The following is a 21138-nucleotide window of genomic DNA, read 5'->3' as shown; positions in this document are numbered from 1 at the left end:
GATCATGGGAGCGCTAGTCCACCACATCTAAAAGACACCAGGTCAGGGGAATCTGCCTTACATCATACTATATATTCGGTGCTAATAGGCAGACATTATTAAAACAGATATTCTGTTTTAACTTTAAGACCTGTCTCTATTCATACAAACTGAGGATCAAGGGGGAAAAAATAATTGTTTTTAAAAACCCTAGAGCCGATTTTATCACAGCTTAGTTTGAACACTTCAAAGAGATTTATTCAGTTAAACCTCTCCAGCGTTGGTCCTTTCCTGCTCAGAGTTGCGTTCTTAGAATCCTGAAGAAACCTGCATTCTGAAATCACAATGGAAAAAGTGTGTCGTGTTCTCAGAATGTGGCTGCGTGAGCAGACTGTGATCACCGAAGAAAGCAACAGGATCCACAATATCTTCTTCTTCTTCTTCTTCTTCACTTGCCTTGACAGTATAACTCTGCAAATTCCAATGTCCTTCGAAATTTAACACATCTTGGCATCAAAATAAACACCAAGTGCTCTTTCATTACCAATTCATCATGCAATTTCTGTTCAGGGTCATGAAAAATACTTGGCTACTTCCCCCTGATCTTACCGATGCAAAAAATACCTGTTTGGAAAGAAAGCATTCTGATTAAATATAAATGGAAAAAAAACAACATCTCTTCCTCCCTCCAGCACATACACTTAATCAGAAGGACCCAAGAGACTTAATTGAAAATGTCTGCTTAGTTTCTCTGCTTGGTCATTCGTTTAAACAACTATGACTGCTACTTTTATCTTAAAAAAACTCTGAACAAGTTTTTAAAACCATTCTTCATGTTTTTTGGACCACACTCCCAGAATTCCCACACAATGTGTGATAGAGGGCACCGAGCTGATTGTATCAGTGCTAATTACCAGAGGACTGCAAAGAATATAAATCCTTCTATTCCCTACTGTTTAGTCAGAACTGAAGAAGCTTCTTGGATGAGAAGTGAAACGTTTTCAAGGAAAAAACCAAGAACGTCCAAGTTGCTTTTTGGAAAAGCCCCTTTGGCACAAGCACAACCTGGATGATTGAGAATCTCCATAGACCTCAGGGAAATCAGTGCTTTTTCCATTCAAATTGCTGGCCAATTCTGTAGTGGCATAAGCTCCTTCCTGTTCCATGCCCAGCCATAAATTAGTTATCTGATTACAGGCATACATTCCAGATCACTGTTTGCTTTCTCCTAATGGAAATTTATAGTTGTTATATTAATTACTTTATTGAATAGTGATGTTTTGTAAATTGGGTTTGGGGTAGAAGACGATTGCAAGGATTTTCACCTCCTTTGGAAGGGCTGGGATTTTGGGAGTCTATTTTTCAAAAAGAAACTTCCCCCCCCCCCTCTTGTTAATACGTTTTGAAGAGAGAATCTGATAAAATAACGGAAGTCCTTTGGATTCTTTCAATGTCTGGGATCATACAAGCTTTCTTTGGGTGTAAGAACTATCAGTAGGATTAAATACATTTATGTTGTGAACTAAACTCTGGAGGTTTTACTTTTCAAATTTGGAAATTATTCGTACAGTCCAACTTGTGTGGAAAGGGTGACCTTTTTCTCTTATGGAATGAGGACATGTTTTCAGAATGTTTTGTGATATTTCTTTGGGTGAAGGGATACTCAAAATGTTTCATATATTTATTTTTATTAAAAAGAAAAAAAAGCTTTGCTGCTTTTTAAAGCAAAATAAGCTTTTCAGGTGTGTCTGGTTAGCAACTATGCAAAACAGATTGCAGAATTTTACACTTTGAATTGACTCGCAACTGGAAGCAGGGGAGGATGATGGATCTATTTTTACAGCATACCTTTCAAATAACCAACCAGAAAGACCAGCCTGCTTTTAAGAATCTTTAAGGGATGTAAGTTCTTCAGCCCATAGAATTCCCCACCAAGCATGGTTCTTTGCAGAAAATTCTAAACGTTAAATCTACGTATCTGGAGATTGTGGAGTTCAGAACAAACAAGTGTGCAGTTTTGGGGAGAAGGACATGGACCCTCTGGCTCCTCCAGATGTTAGTATAGAACAGATGTTCCTAAACTAAAATTCCCATAATCAGGTAGAACTAATGAGTTAGAATCCTTGGGGGCTGGAGGCTATCCACTCTGATCCGAGAACAATTACTCTTAAGCAGTCAAGAGTCCTGCAAATAGACTTACCTTATCATTTCTTTCACATAGAAACTTTAACCGTTGTGCACGCTTGTGCATAAATACTCCATCCAAATGTCCTGTCTCCACTGATCGTATCTCAATAGCTTTCTCACCCCAGCCCATTATTTGATTGGAGTGAATATAGGCTTGTCATGAAACAAACAAACAAACAAACAAAACATACAACCTATAAACATTTGATAATATATTCTTATTAAAAACAATTGGAAAAAAGCAAGTTTTACCATGTATCTTTCCTAGCAGGTTATTATTATTTACAGCAGAAATGACATAAGGTAGAGGTTCATCGGTATCTTGGTTCCATCATTGAAATAGAGGAAAATAACCAATTCTTGCTTTATCGTTCTTCAGTTGCTAAGTTGTGTCCAACTCTTTGTCACCACATGGACCATAGTATCCCAGGCTCCTGTCCCCCATTCTCACCCTCAGTCTTCCAAACTCATGCCTGCTGCATTGAAGACACTATTTAACCATCTCATCCTCTGCCATCCCCTTCTTCTTTTGCCTTCAGCCTTTCCTAACATCAGGCTCTTTTCCAAAAAGTCCTCTTTTTCTCATTTGGTGGCCAAGGTATTTGAGCTTCAGCTTCAGAATCTGTCGTTCCAAAGGACAGTCAGGATTGATTTCCTTTAGGATTGACTGATTTGATCTCCTTGCACTCCAAGAAACACTGAACAGACCTCTCCAACACAATTTGATAGCATAATTCTTGGTCACCTCACTCTAAATGTATCTATCTATGTCACTGCTATCTTTATCTCTAAAGAGAAGAAGAAGAACTGACATACCCACTGAAGTGGGCATTTCTCCCCACTGGAGTACAACATCTTTTGTTATGCGTCCATAGGTATTAACGTATACCCCTTCGTCTTCATAGCACACAAGCATTTCCATCCCATCCGTCTTGGGTAAGATGACAATGGCATGAGGTGTGATATTGCCCTGAATCTGTGTACAGAACAGAACAGCCCCCAAACCAGCATTAAGTCACATTTTCAGGATAAGAAGGGTCAACTTGCTTTGGTATAGGTCACTTTCCTTTGGAAAATAAGTAGACTAAAATAGAGCAATCATCAGCCCAGTGATATTAGATGTGCTTCCAGGATTACTGACTGCACACTGGCTATGTCTTCTGACAAGCTTGCCAGAGTTATATCTATAGTCTACCCATAAGACAGAAGGTTTATGAAAACTTGGCTGACAAACTAAAAGAGCTCTGAGATTAATGGGAAGCTTCTTACAGCTCAGGCTCAAATTAAGCTCTGGTTTAGTATCTGAGACAAATATTTGGACATATTCCTTTTTAAAAATGCATTAATATGAGCAGGGATATTCTGGTTTAAGTGGTTCTGCTTAATTGCATTTTGTATTTGATATGCTACTCTACTAGTCTGCAAAAACATGTTCATAGCAACTTGTGAGGAAAAAATATTCTTTACATAATAAAACAAAATTCAATCCAGTTAAAAGTGAAAACAGCACTGAACAGCAGCATTCAATGTTAGAAATATGTAACTATAAATGGAAATAGTATAAAGAGTGCAGGATCCAATCTGGGTCTGTCACCGGCACCAGAGGTTTAGTCTTCCGAGTTTTTGGACTCATGCTGGAGCCCATCTTCAGGGACCTTCTCTCTAGCAGTGTGCTGTTCTGTGTGTGGCATTTATAGTGCCTGTTGTGTGTGGCTTTTGAGATGTTGATTGGGGTGTGTTGATGGCTGGTTTTTAAGTCATTAGTTGACGTTTGCTTGTGCTGCCCGGCCCTCGCCTTCTACCTACGTTTGGTGGTAAATCAGCATTCCTGTTAACTGACAAGGGGCCATTTCCCAGGCTTCAATCACAAAACAGACAGGGAAGTGATTGAAGCCTGGGAAACAGGCCCTCCGTCAGTCAACAGGAGTGCTGATTTACCACCAGCATATCAAGTATTTAGAAGGTGAGGGCTGGACAACACAAGCAAACAACAGCCAACAACTTTTAGGGAGATTCTCAGTCATCCAGGTCATGGTTGTCCCAAAGATGCTTTTTCAAGAAACAACTGGACTTTCTTGTTTTTCTTTGAAGACGTTTCGCTTCTCATGCAAGAAGCTTCTTCAGCAAAAAGGTCCAGTTGCCTCTTGAAAAAGCATCTTTGGGACAACAGCCAATGACTTTAAAGCCAGCCATCAACCCAACCCAATCAACAACTAAAAAGGCATTTACAACAGGCACTATAAATACCACACAGAGAACAGCACACACTCTGCTAGAGAGAAGGTCCCTGAAGATGGGCTCCAGCACGAGTCCAAAAGTTCGGAAGACTAAACCTCTGGTCCCGGTGACAGACCCAGATTGGATCCTGCAACATTATCCTGGGACATGAATATTTGCCTTCATTCATGAGTACAAAGAAGTCTTCTGCCACAGGACATTCCAAAATTACAGCTATCATAAAGGCCCTCCAGAGATTTCTACAGCTGAATTATTTCTTTTGATGACAGAATCTGAAAGAAAGACTTTCCAGAGGATACAGAACAAATGGTTAATAATTATAGCTAAACGGCACCAGACTATTATGGCCATTTGTCCATCACATTCACAAAAGTAACCATAGAGCAGCCTCAGACTTACATGAGATGGTATGTAGATGTCATAAGAATTGCCTGAATCTACATCAATAACATGAAAGCCAGTATGTGACCCAAAGATGACTTTCAACCTCTGTCCTTCTTCTACTGTGAGGTCAACAAGCAATGGTTTGTGCTGAAGATCTGCAAAAGACTTTTAAAATCCCCTCAATGAATTTTTTGTGAGAAGCCAAATAAGTAAATAAATATTCAAATAATTAGGATCCGGTGGTAACAAAGTGACAATCTGACATTCTCCTTCTTAAGATGCCCTGCTCTATTTCTACTAGTTTACAATCTCTGCAGATTTAGACCTAATTGATTTGATTTGATTAAATTTATATGCCGCCCTTCTCCCTGAGGACTCAGGGCGGCTCACAACAATAAAAATAAAAAAATAGAGTAAAAAATTTAAAAGAGAATTAAACAATAAATGCAAAATTACGAGACAATTTAACCCAGTAAAAAGCCTAATTAAAAACCGTAGTCAGTCCAGGCCCGCTTGTTGGAACAACCAGGTCTTCAGGTCACAGCGGAAGGACTGAAGGTCAGGGTCCATCCGCAGCTCCGGAGGCAACTCATTCCAGAGGGTCGGCGCGCCCACAGAGAAGGCTCTCCCCCTGGGGGTCGCCAGCCGGCATTGCCTGGCCGACGGCACCCTGAGGAGGCCGACTCTGTGGGAGCGAACCGGGCGATGGGAGGTTGACAATGGCAGCAGGTGGTCTTGCAAGTACCCCGGGCCTAAGCCATGTAGGGCTTTAATTTAATTAAGCTTTTTAAATATATTGATCTATTACAAGAATGTCTAAAGTTCCATAGGAAAGTCTGACTCTTTATTTTAAGGATTTCTTGAGAATGAGCCCATTCCACACATTCGTTCAGCGAGAATTTGTAAAACTCATTAAGAAAACTATAGTTTCCAAGGGCCACCAAGATAGGTAATTACTTAATTAAATTTATATAGGCCACCAATTTTACTTCAAGGTAACTCTTCAATATGTTAGAAATATTTAATATGTTCTAATGTTTCTTGAGAAACTTGAATTGTACTCTCCACCCATGCTGCAATAATTCTGTACATCTCGTTACACTTAAAAACTGAACAGAAAGAAGGTTTTAGGTTTAAATTTAATTTAATTTAATAATATTTGTATACCGCCCTTCTCCCTGAGGACTCAGGGCGGTTCACAGGGCAGAATAAAATACTAAATACAAACATTAAAAAGAGATTAAATGATTGCCCAAGTTAAAACAATTGGAATAGAATTCTAAAAAATGGATATCTAGGACTAAATAGGAATCCCTTTTAAGTTCTGATTTAATCCAAGGTGCAGAAGATCTTGAGGATTGCATTGTTACTTCTTCTTTGAGATGAGCATTTCAAATCCCTCACATTCAGATCTTGGACTAACTAGGCTGTACACTATTTATTTGCTTTTAAATTCCTTAGTGAAGAATAACAAAATTATTATAAAACATCAGAAAGGGGAAACAACCCAGACACAAATGGTTCAATTTTACCAAATTGTTCTGAATCCTCATTTGGCCTCTTTGGGATGTACACAGATTGTGGCAGAGTGGCTTGGATCACTCTCCTAACTCGTGTCCTTAGATGGAAGGAACTATCACTTAAATGTTAAATCTGCTGGCTAATTATGTGGACTGTGGTCTTTGTAAAATCCAGGACATTACTGCAGTGCTGAGTCTTACAGACACTCAGATATATATGCAGCCCATCAAATATGGCTTTCAGTCAGAGCACAGCTAGCAATTTAATAGCGGCACAGTCAGATTTGATTGCTAAGAACTTCAATGGGTAAAAAAGCAGCTCTAATGATGTTGTATTAATTTTCTTGCCAAGGGCATGGGTTGAAGTCATTATTTGCTGTAGGTAGTTAAGTACCAGTAATGAATGACATATATTTTATCTGCAAAAAAACCCCTATTAATAAATGTATGAGTAGTGATTTTTTTTGGTAATAACACAAAACATACCTTAAATGCCATAAACTTGTGATAAGGTTTAGGAGCCCAAGCATATATCTCTACAGCATTCTTTAAGGCAATCACCAAGAACTTGATTCTCTCATATTTCACTAAAATTGAAATAGAACTAAAATTTTTAAACATCCTATTTACATAAACTGAAATATAAAACTGATTTTTTTTCTCAAAAAAAGAGCACAGAAAATCAGAATCAGGCTTCTTCATATACCTGGATGCTATCCTTTACACATAAAGGCAACCGTTTTGATTTACTTGTCTATTTTATTTGTCACTCAAATGTTTACCGTATCTTAAGCAAATTAAAAGTGGCAACATATTTTGAGCTTTTATAATAATTAGAGTACTCAAATTAATACAAATGCAGGTGTTCGAAGAAAGGCATGTGGTACCTGGAAGTAAACTGGATTTAAGCTGAGAAAAGTAATTTCACATGTGACAATATCTTTAATACGGAGAGTTCTCTACTTACAAACTTTTGAGTTACGTACTTTCACCAATATGAACAAACATGTCAACCCCAATCTGGAAGATCCCAGAAAGTAGGAGAATATAGGAAGGGGTTAATTTATGGTGTGTGCATACACATGCTTGGCAGCACCATCACACATTGGGAGGCTGAATGTATGCCATTTTGGATGCTACCCCATCCTGTCAGCCATTGCCATCAGGTATTAAGGCATAATTGCCAATTATGTAAGATATTTATTTATTTATTTATTTGGTTTATATACCGCCCTATTCCCAAAGGACTCAGGGCGGTTTACAAGGCAAAATTTTAAAAAAATCCAATATAAAATTAAAATAAATTAAATTAAGTCTAGCCACAAAAATTAAATCACAATTTAAAAACATATGAAAGATATGAATTGGATTGTGCATGTTTTTATATTTGTTTGGACTTACAAACAAAATGGACTTACAATTAGCCTCTTGGAACATAAACTGTTTGTAAGTACAGAACTGTCTACATTCCTGCAGTAAGTAATATATGATTTAAGCTTAGAACATGATGATCAGAAAATGTTTACGATAATGAAAATAATTTATTTAAAACAGTAACTTCAGGAAAGTAGATTTTGCCAAAGCAGAGTAGGTCTCTACGCAAGAGACACACAGAGTAGGTCTCTACAAACCGTCGATATGGATCCAGTGCAATGCTTTCAATTACTTGACCAAAACAAAGAGATCCATTTGATGATTAATGTTTTGGGAAAATTGGGGAAATAAAGATAAGAGTTCCATTCATGATCCAATTTTACATATATGAATTGCACATGACACTGGAACACAAACCTATTCATAACAAGTCCAATGTGTGCATGTCCAACCCCTGTAATAATAGCTCCTGTGAATCAAGTAGGGAATAATTTATCCTATGTATACGTCATGACAACGTATGTCACCAACCAACTTGTTTCAGAAAACTATTTATGCAATTGCTGGTTTAGCCATAAGACTCGTATGGAATATTTAGAGATTGTTATCAATAAGGAGGGTTCAGCTTGAGAGGCTACAAAGTCCTGTATGGCTTTTAAGTGGTAGGAATGTGGTATGAGTTTGCTTGCTCTGTACCCAACAGGGCTTCCACCAGTATTTGTGTAGTTGATTTATACTTACCAACTTTATAATGAATGCAGCCTTCCAAATCACCTACAGTGATCCAGCCTTGTTTCTTTTCTACTTCTGGATCATTGTGCAATATTCTGTTTCTTAACCAGGAAAGATAGTAAACTCGAAGCTTGTTCTTCTTTCCTGTTGAAATATGGAGCTCATTTTTTCTACACAGACTACGGTATACATAGACTTCACTAACTATAGACAATATTTTAATTCATTTACTTTTTCCAGATTCATTGTCCTGTTCAAGCAAGTTAACTTGTGGGATATTATCCCCAGATAAGCAGAGGATTGGAGATCACCCACATGTATTCCAAATGGCTGCTTTTCACAAAAAGGCCAGACAGCAATGGTTTTCTATGAATGTGAGCACTGGGACCCGAAAGGATTAGCCCTCTTGCTTGCAAACATGGTGGAGCCTTTTAAAGGACACCAAGTTCACAATTTCACTTTCTAATCTTTTCTGGAAATGGCCTATTAACCATCTTAAAGGCATTAGCGACCTTTGGAATGACAAAATTGAAAAGCCTTCATGGGTTGAGTTTACCTTCAGCTCTGAACAAACAAACAAAATAATTCTAAATTTTAAGAATTTAAAGAATTTGAAATAAACAGAAAAAGTTAACTATAACATTGATCTAAGAAAGTTATAAAATGGATTAACTGGTCAAGATAGATTTGAAAAAATTATTTTTTTTATTTTATTTTTTTATTTTAATTCCATTTATATCCCGCCCTTCTCCGAAGACTCAGGGCGGCTTACAAGCTTAGTGAAATGGACTTTCACTGCAAGATTTTGGAATTAATTATAAAAAATAAATAGTTTCTCTTAGAAAACAGATTTATTTCGGCTGTCCTAGCTATTGTAAGCCATAACAAAGATAATTTACTTTAAGATTTTAGAATTTGGACACTAGAGGGAACTAAAGATTCTAAGCAGAAGGGGAAAAAAAAATACAAGCCTGTTCTTGATGTCAGTTAATATTGGGACTTGCGGAATTTATATTTACACACAATCATTCATTCAGAAATATTAAAGGAGATCTTTGAAGAACAGAAGCCAATGAAATCTGCTTGTGTAGATGGACCGTGTCCAAGAGAAGTTGATGAGATTAAGGAAGACAGATGTGGAACAAATTTTATCTGACTAGACAGAGAAGGTGAAACTATGCATGATGGGTCAAGAGAATGATTTGGAAAAGGGTGCTTTACTGGATATAGAAAAGAAATTGGCTGAGGTTTTTAAGAAGAGACTGGACAGCCATTTGCCTGAAATGGTATAAGGTTTCCTGCCTGAGCAGGGGGTTGGACTAGATGACCTCCAAGGTCCCTTCCAACTTTATTATTATTATTATTATTATTATTATTATTATTATTATTATTATTATTAGTAGTAGTAGTAGTAGTAGTAGTAGTAGTAGTATTATGTTTTAAAAATTAAAGGGGAAATACAAATGAGAATGACTTAGAAAATCTTTCCTTATTGCATTTACAAAGAAGACGATAAATCATTGAAGAAATATGTGCAAATGAATAAAGAATTGAAGAGAAATAAAATCTTTCTATGGTATTTGATTGGATTAAGGATTAAGACTGTTAGAAGCAAAAGGAGAGAATGTAAAGTTGGTTTATTTGATCAAGGTTAAAATAAGACATTTTGTTAACTTTTACAATTTTTTTTGCTGACACCAGAATTGAAGAACTGATGTTTTATGAATTTGCTTATAGATAAGGAATAAGATAGGGTATGGACATATTTATTAGTAATCTTATAGAGAGTGAAGAGTTACTAAATTTGTTTACGCTTGTTTTGAAAGTTGAAAGTCACTTCTTTATATATTTGTGGGTTTTTTTACTATATTCTTTCTTTTCCTTTTCTTATTTCTTTTTCTTTGTTCCTGCATCTTTCATTCTTTCCTTTCTTTATCTAAGTTTAACTTGTATTCATTTTTATATTGTAATCAGAATTCTTCATACAATTATATATAAAAAATCCTCACTCTTCTGATCCAGCTAGCATGGTCAATGGCCAAGGATCCTGACAGCACCATTTGCTTATTGCTGGTTTAGTGGACAGAAATTAAAGATGATTATGTATTGCTTCATGATTATGAATATATAATCAACTTTATGACTATGTAAAGTTAGCAAGAGAGGGAGCAAGGAGAATTTTCAGTGAAGTACACAAAGCTCAAATGATTTAGTAGTCTAACATCTCCTTTAGTCTAGGCATGCTAGACGTCAGAAAGATGAAAATCTGGCAAAACAACTGAAGAAAAAGTTCTATTGGATTCAGAATCTTTCAGGACTCTGAAGAGAGCTCAGAAAAGAGACAATCCGATCTGGCATATGCTGAAGCCAAACTATCCACTAGATTAGATTGAAACCTTAGAGCAGACATGTCAAACACAAGGCCCGGGGGCCGGATGTGGCCCACAAAGTGGTTTCATGTGGCCCCCGAAGCCATCCTGGAAACAGTGAGGGAACGGCTCCCGCTGCCTTGGCCCTGGCCCAGAGACCCTCCTTCTGCCAGAGACCCTCAGATCTGTCCCACTCCTGCCCGGGCCCCCATAGGCACCCTTGATGCGAACGATGTAGAGCTGGCCATGCCCACCCAGTAGGCCATACACACTCTAGCCACTCCCACCCAGTAGGCCACGCCCATCCTGGCCATACCCACCCGGCCCCTTGAGGGCAACCGCAATGCTGATCCGGCCCTCAATGAAATTGAGTTTGACACCCCTGCCTTAGAGCATCAAGGTTTCCATTAGAAGGTGTTCTGACAAACTAAATCAGCAGACCAATCTGAGCAGGTCCCTCTGAACTGATCAAAGGATTTCACAGATCTCTGCGTCAGCATATACTGTACTACTTTTGAACATAAATAAGGTGGTTCGTGCATTCATGTGAGCCATGTGCAATGATTTAGCATGTCATGTGAATATACTTTGCTTGTTTTCTTCTTAATGAAATAAAAAAATACTATATTTGTTTGTTTCCGTAGTTTATGGGGCACTGTACATCTACTGCTTCCATCTGACAATGGCTTGATTTTCCTATACATCTTTTGGGTATGGAGCAGATTGAAGGATACGCAGGGTGGTAGTGGTGAGACTGGTCACCTGTTCTTGTTTAAATGAAAGGGCAATTAGAGCCTAAACTTATGTTAACTCATCACTAACACAGAATGATCCAGTCCTAATCTTACTAACCTCTTTACTGAAAACCTGCAAAATATATCTTGGTTTTCACTACAGGTGGAATTACAAGTTTGGAAGACACCAGGAGGATAATGGAAGTATGGTGTGTTTTGTGATTATACCTGAGATAGTTACAAGGACGTTGAGGCCTTCTAACACATCCATTTGTTGGAACCGTCTCCTATTGATCAGATTGTACACTTTTCCTTGTCCACTCCGATCCAGCAGCATAAGCCCATTCTCAGTTCCTACCAGCAAGTTTACACCTACATAAGGGAAAGAAGGAGATGAAACAAAAATTGGGGTCACTGTGAATCAACAATGACAAAATAAGAACGTTAAAAGTAAAGCTGCAACGCTGCAGTTAGCTAGTGAATCAATGATTTTTATAAGGATAAAAGTAATATTTGGGAAACCATCTATGCATGACCATAGATGGAACTGTTCATTGCCCCATGAGGCAAAATGGGGGAAGAGTATCTCTTCAAGATAGTTTTTGCAATCCGGAGTTTTACACGATTGGTATTTAAAAAACAGTATAATCAGAAATATCTTTTAACCATCTTATTCATTTCAACCAAGGGCCTCACTATTGGCTATATACTTCATTTGCTTAGGGAGAGAAATTAGGAAAGCTTTGGTCCTGCAATCATGCTTTATTTCATTCAATTTGGCCTATGATCAAGAAAAAAGACAAGTCATATAAGCATATCTGAAAGATAAGACATGTACCTTCTCTGCCCTGAGTTGGGAATCCTTTCCAAGAGATTCATTGATTGTACGTGTGCCTTTAACTCAGTTTTGATGCCACTGTTCAATGGCTAAATGATCTCTAGATATCTGGCCATAGGCCTAGCCCAGAGGTAGGCAACCTTGGCTCTTTTATAACTCGTGGACTTCAACTCCCAGAATTCCTGAGCGAGAGTTGAAGTCCACGAGTCATAAAAAGCAAGGTTGCCTACCCCTGGCCTAGCCACTCTAGTAATTACTCAAACACAATTTAATTTAATTCATAATTTTATTCACCATTCTTGGATTTTTCTATGCTTGAAATCTAATATTTTCACCTCCTAGATGCACTTCCTGAATGGACCTGAGTTTTATTTGAAAAGCACAGCAGAATCTGAATGCTAAGGATGTTATTGAAAGAAGCGGTTTCTGATTTTCCCACACAAATCACGGAGGATGAAATGGACGGGATGCTACACGTTATGCAGTTGAGAAGGCGGCAAAATTATAAGCCCAAAGAAGTCAAACAAAAGCACTGTCGTTTGAGCGGTGTGGTAAAAGTATATATGTGAGGCCGAACATGGGTAGAATGGAGCTTCTTAGGTTCTCCTGTTATATGCAAACAATGTCAGTGGGGGAAAAAATGCATGTATGTAGAAATCTTCCATTTGAGGATAAGAAGTGCTAACTGAACTTGGTACATTTGTTACCCTAGATGGGGATCTTCACTGACTAACTTGACAGCATTTTAAGCAAGAAGCCGGTTTACAAACCACCTCCATGTAACCTGCTAACAAAAGACAACTCAGCTATTTCAGGGAGAGAATATCTGAATTTGTCTTACATCTAACTGCATACACTTGTACTGATTTTACTCCTTCAAGCTACCATGCTCTCTCGTGATAGAGAATATCAGGATTGAAATGAGCAGTCCATGCTGCTCTCTGAGCTTGTTTTTTTTTTTCCTTGCAGACATTTTATTACCCAAACAAGATTAACATCGTCAGTGCAGTTAGGGTAATAAAATGTCTGCAAGAAAACAGCCAAGCTCAGAGAGCACCAAGGTCCCCTCATCCTCTTTTCTTTCAAATATTTTCTTCTTAACCCTGATGGCTACTATTTCCACATTAACATCTCTATGGGGCATATAGTTATAGTCACTGCTGTAGAAAGAGGCTAGAATTTTGAACAGACTGCTGTATTAAACTATTTTCATTTTCTATTCAAAGCCAAGGGATTGTAATTATTGCAGCTCTCGCCAATTTCAGGAAATTCTACTTTAATGTAAGTCATATTAAATATATGATCTGCAAAGTATTCCAACTGCAGTACCAGTAAAACCATAAAAAAAGCTTCTGCTCAGACTTGATGGACACAAATGGTCATGGTTGACTTTAACGTCTTAACATCTGCATGCCCATTTCCACGTATCCAGTCAGAGAACTGCAATAGAAACACTGGGCTAAATTCTATTATCTTCTGAACATAAGTATTTTTTTTCTTCTCACCCTCTTTTATCATACAGACTTTGTTTCAACTATTTACATGAATAATGAAATGTATACCCCATAAAGCAGCACACAGAATTTCTGAATTGAAGCGTTTCTTGTACTTTCGGATCTCTGGAGTGTCACTATGAGGACGGATGTTGGTGGGGTTCACATTTACTACAGAAATTTTTCTTGCTTCATTAAGTTTGGCCTGTTCTTGCCTCAGCAGTTCACTGGTAAATAATGCTGAAAAGGGAAAAAAACACACAACAGGACAGTAGTAGCTTTGTTAAATATGTGACTGAGGGATTTCATCAAATTTTAATTGGACGATTCTGTAATGGTCTAGGAATGCAACATAGCATCCAATATGGTACCTGGACCTCTCGTCCCGACTATTTACATTTTAATAAATTCTCTTTAACTAAAAAATGGAAAGCTGGTATCCTACAAACCAAAGGCCAACCCTCACCAAATATGCCCCCATAAGCCTTCTTGAACATTAAAAATAAGGAGAAGATGCAACTTAAACCTTTGTTTCAACACTGGCCCAGACTGAAATAGGTAAAAGACAAAAAGGGCATCTGGTTTGCTTATTTTATGAAGCAAATTATTTTATAAATTTATATGAAGCTTTAATCACGAAGTGACTCTAGGCAGCTTATACAAGAGGTTTAAGTCATCAAGTAAGAATAATAACAAAAAATAAAAAACAGAATCAGCAGAAGAATATATTACAGACATCAAGGAGGATCAGCCTAACACAAGCATATTTCCCATCAACTACCATCAGGGATCTGATACCACTCTACTCCAAGGTCTATTGAAAGAACCAGTTGTTATGGTTTTATAGAAGCCTAACAGGGTTCGAGCTATATGGACCCCAAGGAGTACATTATTCCACAGAGAAGTGGCAGCTACCAAGAAGATGTGTCTTCTGGATTCCATAAGTTGATTTTTGGTTGAAATTTGGTTGAGATTCAAAGTGATATTTGAAGGGCTGCCACAAGGAAGAGGGGGCCAATTTATTTACCAAAGCATCTGTAGGCAGGATAAGAAACAAGGGATGGAAACTAATCAAGAAGAGAAGCAACCTAGAACTAAGGAGAAAATTCCTATCAGTGAGAACAGTTAACCAGTGGAACAAATTGCCTTCGGAGGTTGTGGGTGCCCCATCACTGGAAGCTTTTAAGAAGAGACTGGACAGCCATTTATCAGAAATAGCATAAGTCTCCTGTGAGAGCAAGGTGTTGGACTAGATGACCTCCAAAGTCCCTTCTAACTCTGTTACTGTTACACTAGGTGTTCCTTCTATATGTCCTTCCTACTGCTATCCATGTATTTCATGCCATATGCTAAATAAATTTACCTGTAGCAGTGGATTCTTCATCATCATCTTCATCTTCATCAGTCGGAGAGGTCTGATACACTCTGGTGTCCACAAATGGGGTGAAAGAAGCTTTTGTACTGCTCCCCATGCCATACTACAAAGGGAAGAACACAGAAATGATTCATGAGCTTGTCATCATCACCCAAATCATCCATGGTATCCCTGTGTAACAATGATGTCTATGCACAGATGAGCAGATCTTGGTTTGCTTATTGGTTTTATTGGCTTATTAATTCACTCCTGCAGTATCTAGTGGTGATTACAGGTGTAAATGACCTTTTGTGGCTCATATAGCAGAGAGAGCTAGCATTTTTCCCACACCAACGCTTCATTATCAAATAAGCATCACTGCGATTGTCTCTTTTGAGAGGCAAAACAATCCTTTCCAGCAGAGCCATCTGATATATTCAGCTGCATTTCATCAAGTGATGAAAAAGCCAGGACTGCTATGTTATGTGTGAACTCTTGTATATGGAACCTGGAAGAGCTTCATTCAAAACCCAGGGCAGGTAGAATTTTGCAAAACCAGTTTAGATGAGGAACTGGTCTAGCACTATGTGTTTCTGTGTATCTTTGAGTTGGTATTGATTCCCGAGAACTGCCTGGAGAAGACCTTGCATTTTCTTGGCAAGATTTATCAGAAATGGTTTGCCACTGCCTTCTTCCTAGGGCTGAGAAAGAGTGACTGGCCAAAGGTTACCCAGTTGGTTTCATATCTAAGGCAGGACTAGAACTCACAGTCTCCTGGTTTCTAGCCTAGTGCCTTAATTACTACACCAAGCTGGCGTTATGCTAAGCTAGCACAGTTTACATAACCCAAATATTTCCAGCTAGCACTGATGATCCAGTCCATCCCTACATTTTTATGCAAAGGCAGTATCAAAACCAGAGGGTTCAAAAGTTCAGAAACATACCTTCTAACTGCACCTACAGGCTACTTGGTGATACAGTGGAATGTTTAGTTATACAGATCGGCAGCTGCAAATTTCCTAAAAGGTAATTGGGACAGTATTCTGCCCTCTTTCTGTACTAGTGTCCATAATGACTCCCCCCCCCCTTTTTCCTAATTAATACATCACCTAATTCTCTTCCTTTCCCAAGTCCCAGAAAACAAGTGCACCATCCTAAGTGACTCCCAAGAAGGTATAAATTCTGTTGGGTTTAATTTCTTTGTTTTCCAATATTTAGTTGCCTAAAACAAATGTGTGAATCAGAGGTTACTTTTTTCAAAAAAAGGGGTATAGATTGTATAGACTTACAATCATTTGTTTAATGATGGTTTGAAGCTATGACGACACTGAAAAACGTGACTTATGATCAAGCCACATCAATAGGGAAGCCAACAGGGAAGATCGCAAATCATGTAATGTCTCATTTAAAGACTGCAGCAAAAAAGGCAGTAAAATTGAGTGCGGTCATATGATGCCTCAGTTAACAACCATGCCACTCAAATGACAAATTTTCCAGTCGTAATTGTGGTTGTAAGTTGAGGAATAACTGTATTTTTTGGGGGGGGGGGAGTATTTGTATGTAGGAAATCAAGGAAAAAGAATTCTCAGTATTTGGATAATTTTCTTTGGAAACAGCCCTGTGCCTCCAAAATAGCAATAGCATTTAGAGTTATATACCGCTTTACAGTGCTTTATAGCCCTCCCTAAGCAGTTTACAGGGTTAGCATATTGCCCCCAAGAATCTGGGTCCTCATTTTACCGACCTTGGAAGGATGGAAGGCTGAGTCAACCTTGAGCCTGGTGGGATCGAACTGCCGAACTGCAGGCAGCTGGCAGGCGGCAGAAGTAGCCTGCAGTACTGCCTTCTTACCACTGTGCCACCACGGCTCATAGATAAGATTTCAAAGATAAGATTTTCTTGTGAAGGAAAATACCAAATCTGGGAGCTGAGCAAGATCAAGGAAGCAAGAACTGCACAGACCTCAGTAAAGTGTCTTTAAACGATAGTCTTGGGGAAACTGCCAAAGGAATTTCCAACCCACATGGATACAGTGAATTCACGAAGGTAGAGTCTCTTTGAGTGATTCGAAATCCCTTTCTTCCCAAGTTTTTTGGCATCTGAGCTAAACTGCCATTTATGAGATTAGCTATAAATGGACTTCCTTGGCTCTTTGCTTATTCTCCCTTCTATTTTTTTCCCCTCCAGTCTCTCTACAATCTCACTGCTACACTCTTTTCCATAGCTGCAAAGCCTGTGCAGGGGCTAAGCTCTTGGGGTCTTTTTTTGTGTGTGCTGTTTATCCAGGGCCTATTATATTTATGACCTCTATTAGGAGTCATAATAATAAGAAGCAGCAAGGGGGGAGGGAGGGGAATACTTTTCATCAGGGCTATTTGATTCCTTTTCCTGGAATTTATTTCAAAAACCACTGCAGCCCAACACCGTGCCTGCAGTCCAGGATAAAAGCCACACAGGTAGCCCCCGACTTAACAACCATTTGTTTAGCATTTACAATGGCACGGATTTTTTTTTACTTAGGACAGTTGCAGCTTCCCCAGAGTCATGTGATCAAAATTCGGGTATTTGCAAAGTATTTACAATGGTTGCAGCGTTCCAGAGTCATGGGATTTGCAACATTTGACAAACACAGTCTATGGGAAGAAGCCAAATTTGCCTAATGACCACATGATTTGCTTAACAACCATGGCAAAAATAGGTCTTAAAATCAGGTGCAATTTAGTTAACAATGATCTTGTCTAGCAATGGAAATTCTAGTCCAAAATGGGGTCAAAGGTATTCAGAGAGCTGTTACACTGGATAACTAACTACTAGCCTGCTGCTCCAAGGTATAACCTGAATCATAGCAGAGTCTGTTAAAATGCAGACAGGCTGAATTTGGAGGTTACCATCTAAATTTCCAGAAAAAGGCATCAATACCTCTTGGTAGAGTAAGAAATGGATTAAGCAAAAGGGAATAAGCATTTAAACCAAATGTTTCATCCCAACGCCTAGATATTACTAACAGTTAACTGTAGGTGGTTTCAAAATTTGATCCCATCACAACTTAATGTCAGTTCTACAACTGTATAAACTACACAAAAATATGCAATTTCTGTGTATTTGGTTACTTATTCTGCATTTGTTGCACTCAGGAAACTCAGTCCCTAGTCACATCCTAGTTTGGTTATTGCAACGTACTTTACACAAGCTGCCCTTGATGATCTTCTAGAAATTACAGCTTGTTCAAATGTAGTTTTGAGCCCCCCATGGTCTGCCCATGTTCTACCACTGCTTTGTGAACTACACTAGCTTCCCATTTCTTTCCAGGTGCAACTGAAGGTGCTGGTTATTACCTTTAAAGCACTAGATGGCACAGGGCTAGGTTATTTGTGGCCCACTTCTCCCTGAAAGTACCTTCTATTCTAGTAGGTCTGTAAAATGGGCGCACTCCCGGTCCCTTCCCTTAAATGTTACTGGTTGGTGACACCTAGACAGTGTGCCTTCCTAGCAACTGCCCTACAATTTGGAACACACTTTGCCATGAGATCTGTCTCCTCCTGGCCTTCCAAAAAGCTGTTTTGTTTCCCCCCCGCAAGCTTTGGAGTAGTGAGTTTGGAGCTTATAGAAGCTCTACATTTCATTTGGGAATATGTTGTTCTTGAATGTTCTGGGACAGAGTTCCCCAACCTTTCCGGCTCTGCGGACTGGTCGATGGGGAGGGGATGGTTCTGTGCAAGTGGCCGCTGCTAGTGCAAGTGGGGATGAGCACGCACATGTGTGCTCACCTGCCACACTTGCATGTTTTCTGTGGCCCAGTTGGTAACAGCTCAAGGCCTAGTAATGGGCCATGGCCCGGGGGATGGGGACCCCTGCCGGGGAGGTTTTTGTTGGCTTTTATGCTTTCTATCGTTTTATTTTTTTTGTGAGCCACCCAGGATTACGTTACATAAAATGGGCAGCTATACAAATCTTATTTATAAATCAATCAATCAAAAAAAAATTAAAAATGTGGGGTTCTGTGAAAAGAGTGAGACTGGTCAATGAAGCTCTGTCCCTGTTTCCGACAACTCTGCTTCACAACTGTAATGGCTATAAATATTGCAAGAACTGCAGTTCTGTGTTGTGTAACTATAAGGCACTGCACATCAGTACTTCTAACATACAGCAACGATTGTTGAGGATCTTGCAGATTTGGAATTTCTCCAAAATGCTGCTGAGTGCCATAGCAGCACAATCAGTAATGAGACGGTTTGAGCAAAAGTAGTAATGATTGTCTTTTCCATAATATACTTCCTGTTTCATTTGGGGTTTTATAGCTACCAACACATGGAATTCTAGCTTCTTTCTCGTCCCAGAATCTCGTACTGCAGAGATTCTGCTTGTCATCCTAATATAGAAGGCAATTAAGAAAAGTACAGGAAAGCTTCCCCACTCAAGAGTGCTTGTATAAAACAGAATGCTACAAAGCAAAACAAAGGGAAAGAGACAAGTGTCTAAAACACAAAGGGCCTCTGCTACCTACTTCAGCCACAGGCTCCATCTCTTGCCCATGAGTGGAGACTCGCCCCAAACCCTCAGTCGGCGTGCCCGCAGGTGAATGGCTTTGTTGCACTAGATCGGGAAGGTTGACATGGCCAGCAAAGCCATTGCTGGCTGGGTGGCCTGAGCGCTTGTGGTCACCAGAAGTCTGCAGAGACACAAGTTATATGGAGAAGAAGAGGAGGAGGAATTGCAGAAGGAAACAAAAACACAAACCCAAGGTTGCCGTATCGACCCACACTCTTAAGCAAAGCACAGAAACAAGACCCTGGGTTGCCCAGCTTCTTGATGTACAACATGCGGCAAGAAGCAACTATTGACAGCGGTGACATTAAGAGGGCATGCAACACAAAATGAGCTCACTGGCCAGCGAGTTGGGGGAGGGCAGCATGCTTCTATATCAGAAGAAATGTGATTAAAACACAGTGAATCTAGAAATGCTAGAAATTTACACCAATGGGAAATGCTACCGAATATGTGGCAAAATGCAGGAGAGATATTATAAGGGCAGTGGAATCAACATGGTTCTCGTGTTGAAAGCAGGTATCTGGGAACTGTCAATGTGTAAATGCCTATAGGTTGCTTGGCAACTGACAATCAGAGTAGCGGTATTGACAGTAGGATATAGAGCTATCAAAGAAATGATTGGCACAAACAGAACGGCTTAAGGATCCCAGGATTCTTGTACCAATAGGGCTGTGCCCTGATAGCAAGGTTATTGGCAATGTAGCCTAACATGATCCTTGCCCTCACTGCAAATTCACTGGGTGTCTTTACTGGCTCAGATATAATTTTAGGAATAAACTGGTGGGATAAATGGAACAAATGTGGGTCTGACTGTAATTTCATCATCATGTGCTTGCCAGAATCCCAGGCATGTTAAAATTAACAAACAAATGAACACTGGGATAGAATTAAAAACTAAAACAGTTTTTATTGCTGAAAAATCAAGCTTTCATTGGCCAACTGCCAACGTCATCAGGACGGAGATGCTGGGGTGGGGAGATTCCGTTTATACTGTTGGTGTCTGCACTCTGCTTATGGAGCATGCTCAGATCTGTTTGTTGAGGTCTGCCGTATTTCTTTGAGTTGTCGCGCATCCGTTTTTGGGATGTATTTGTCTCTGGGTATCTGTTGTTAAAAGTGAATTGATTATAGCTCCATGTGTTGTAGCCATAACTCTGGTCATTGTACGTGTTCTCATGCCAGGGATCTTAAATGGTTGTTGCTCTTCTTCCCTGTGTTCAACATTGCAGAGTGGTTGTGTGCTGGTGCAATCTTGGATTTGATGCAATGAGGTAATTTGTGAATTCTTGCGCTGTTTGTCTTCATGTCGCGCATGTCGTTGTTCTTCCCAATTTCTTAGTGCCTGGTATGCAGGGGGGAGGTCTATATGCCGGTTGATGGAGGAGTGG

The 21138-nt window shown here is 39.2% G+C and overlaps 1 protein-coding gene across 2 annotated transcripts in view; it reads right to left on the bottom strand.

The window, feature by feature from the left end:
* Positions 1-215: 215 nt before the first annotated feature.
* TNIK (TRAF2 and NCK interacting kinase) overlaps positions 216-21138 on the bottom strand; it is a 150712-nt gene continuing 129789 nt past the window's right edge. For both annotated transcript variants that reach the window (XM_083364459.1, XM_083364460.1), the window contains 10 exons: positions 19707-19871; positions 15212-15326; positions 13918-14088; positions 11746-11889; positions 8424-8558; positions 6795-6895; positions 4804-4953; positions 2983-3142; positions 2180-2319; positions 216-603 (listed from right to left, as the gene is read on the bottom strand). In XM_083364459.1, the coding sequence (XP_083220585.1) occupies positions 520-603; positions 2180-2319; positions 2983-3142; positions 4804-4953; positions 6795-6895; positions 8424-8558; positions 11746-11889; positions 13918-14088; positions 15212-15326; positions 19707-19871 (1365 nt within the window). In that variant the 3' untranslated portion in view covers positions 216-519. The remainder of the gene's footprint in view (positions 604-2179; positions 2320-2982; positions 3143-4803; positions 4954-6794; positions 6896-8423; positions 8559-11745; positions 11890-13917; positions 14089-15211; positions 15327-19706; positions 19872-21138) is intronic.

Source organism: Vipera ursinii (genome assembly GCF_947247035.1).
Source record: "Vipera ursinii genome assembly, chromosome: 5".
Lineage (NCBI taxonomy): Eukaryota > Metazoa > Chordata > Lepidosauria > Squamata > Viperidae > Vipera > Vipera ursinii.
This window is presented reverse-complemented; position numbering and strand designations above follow the sequence as displayed.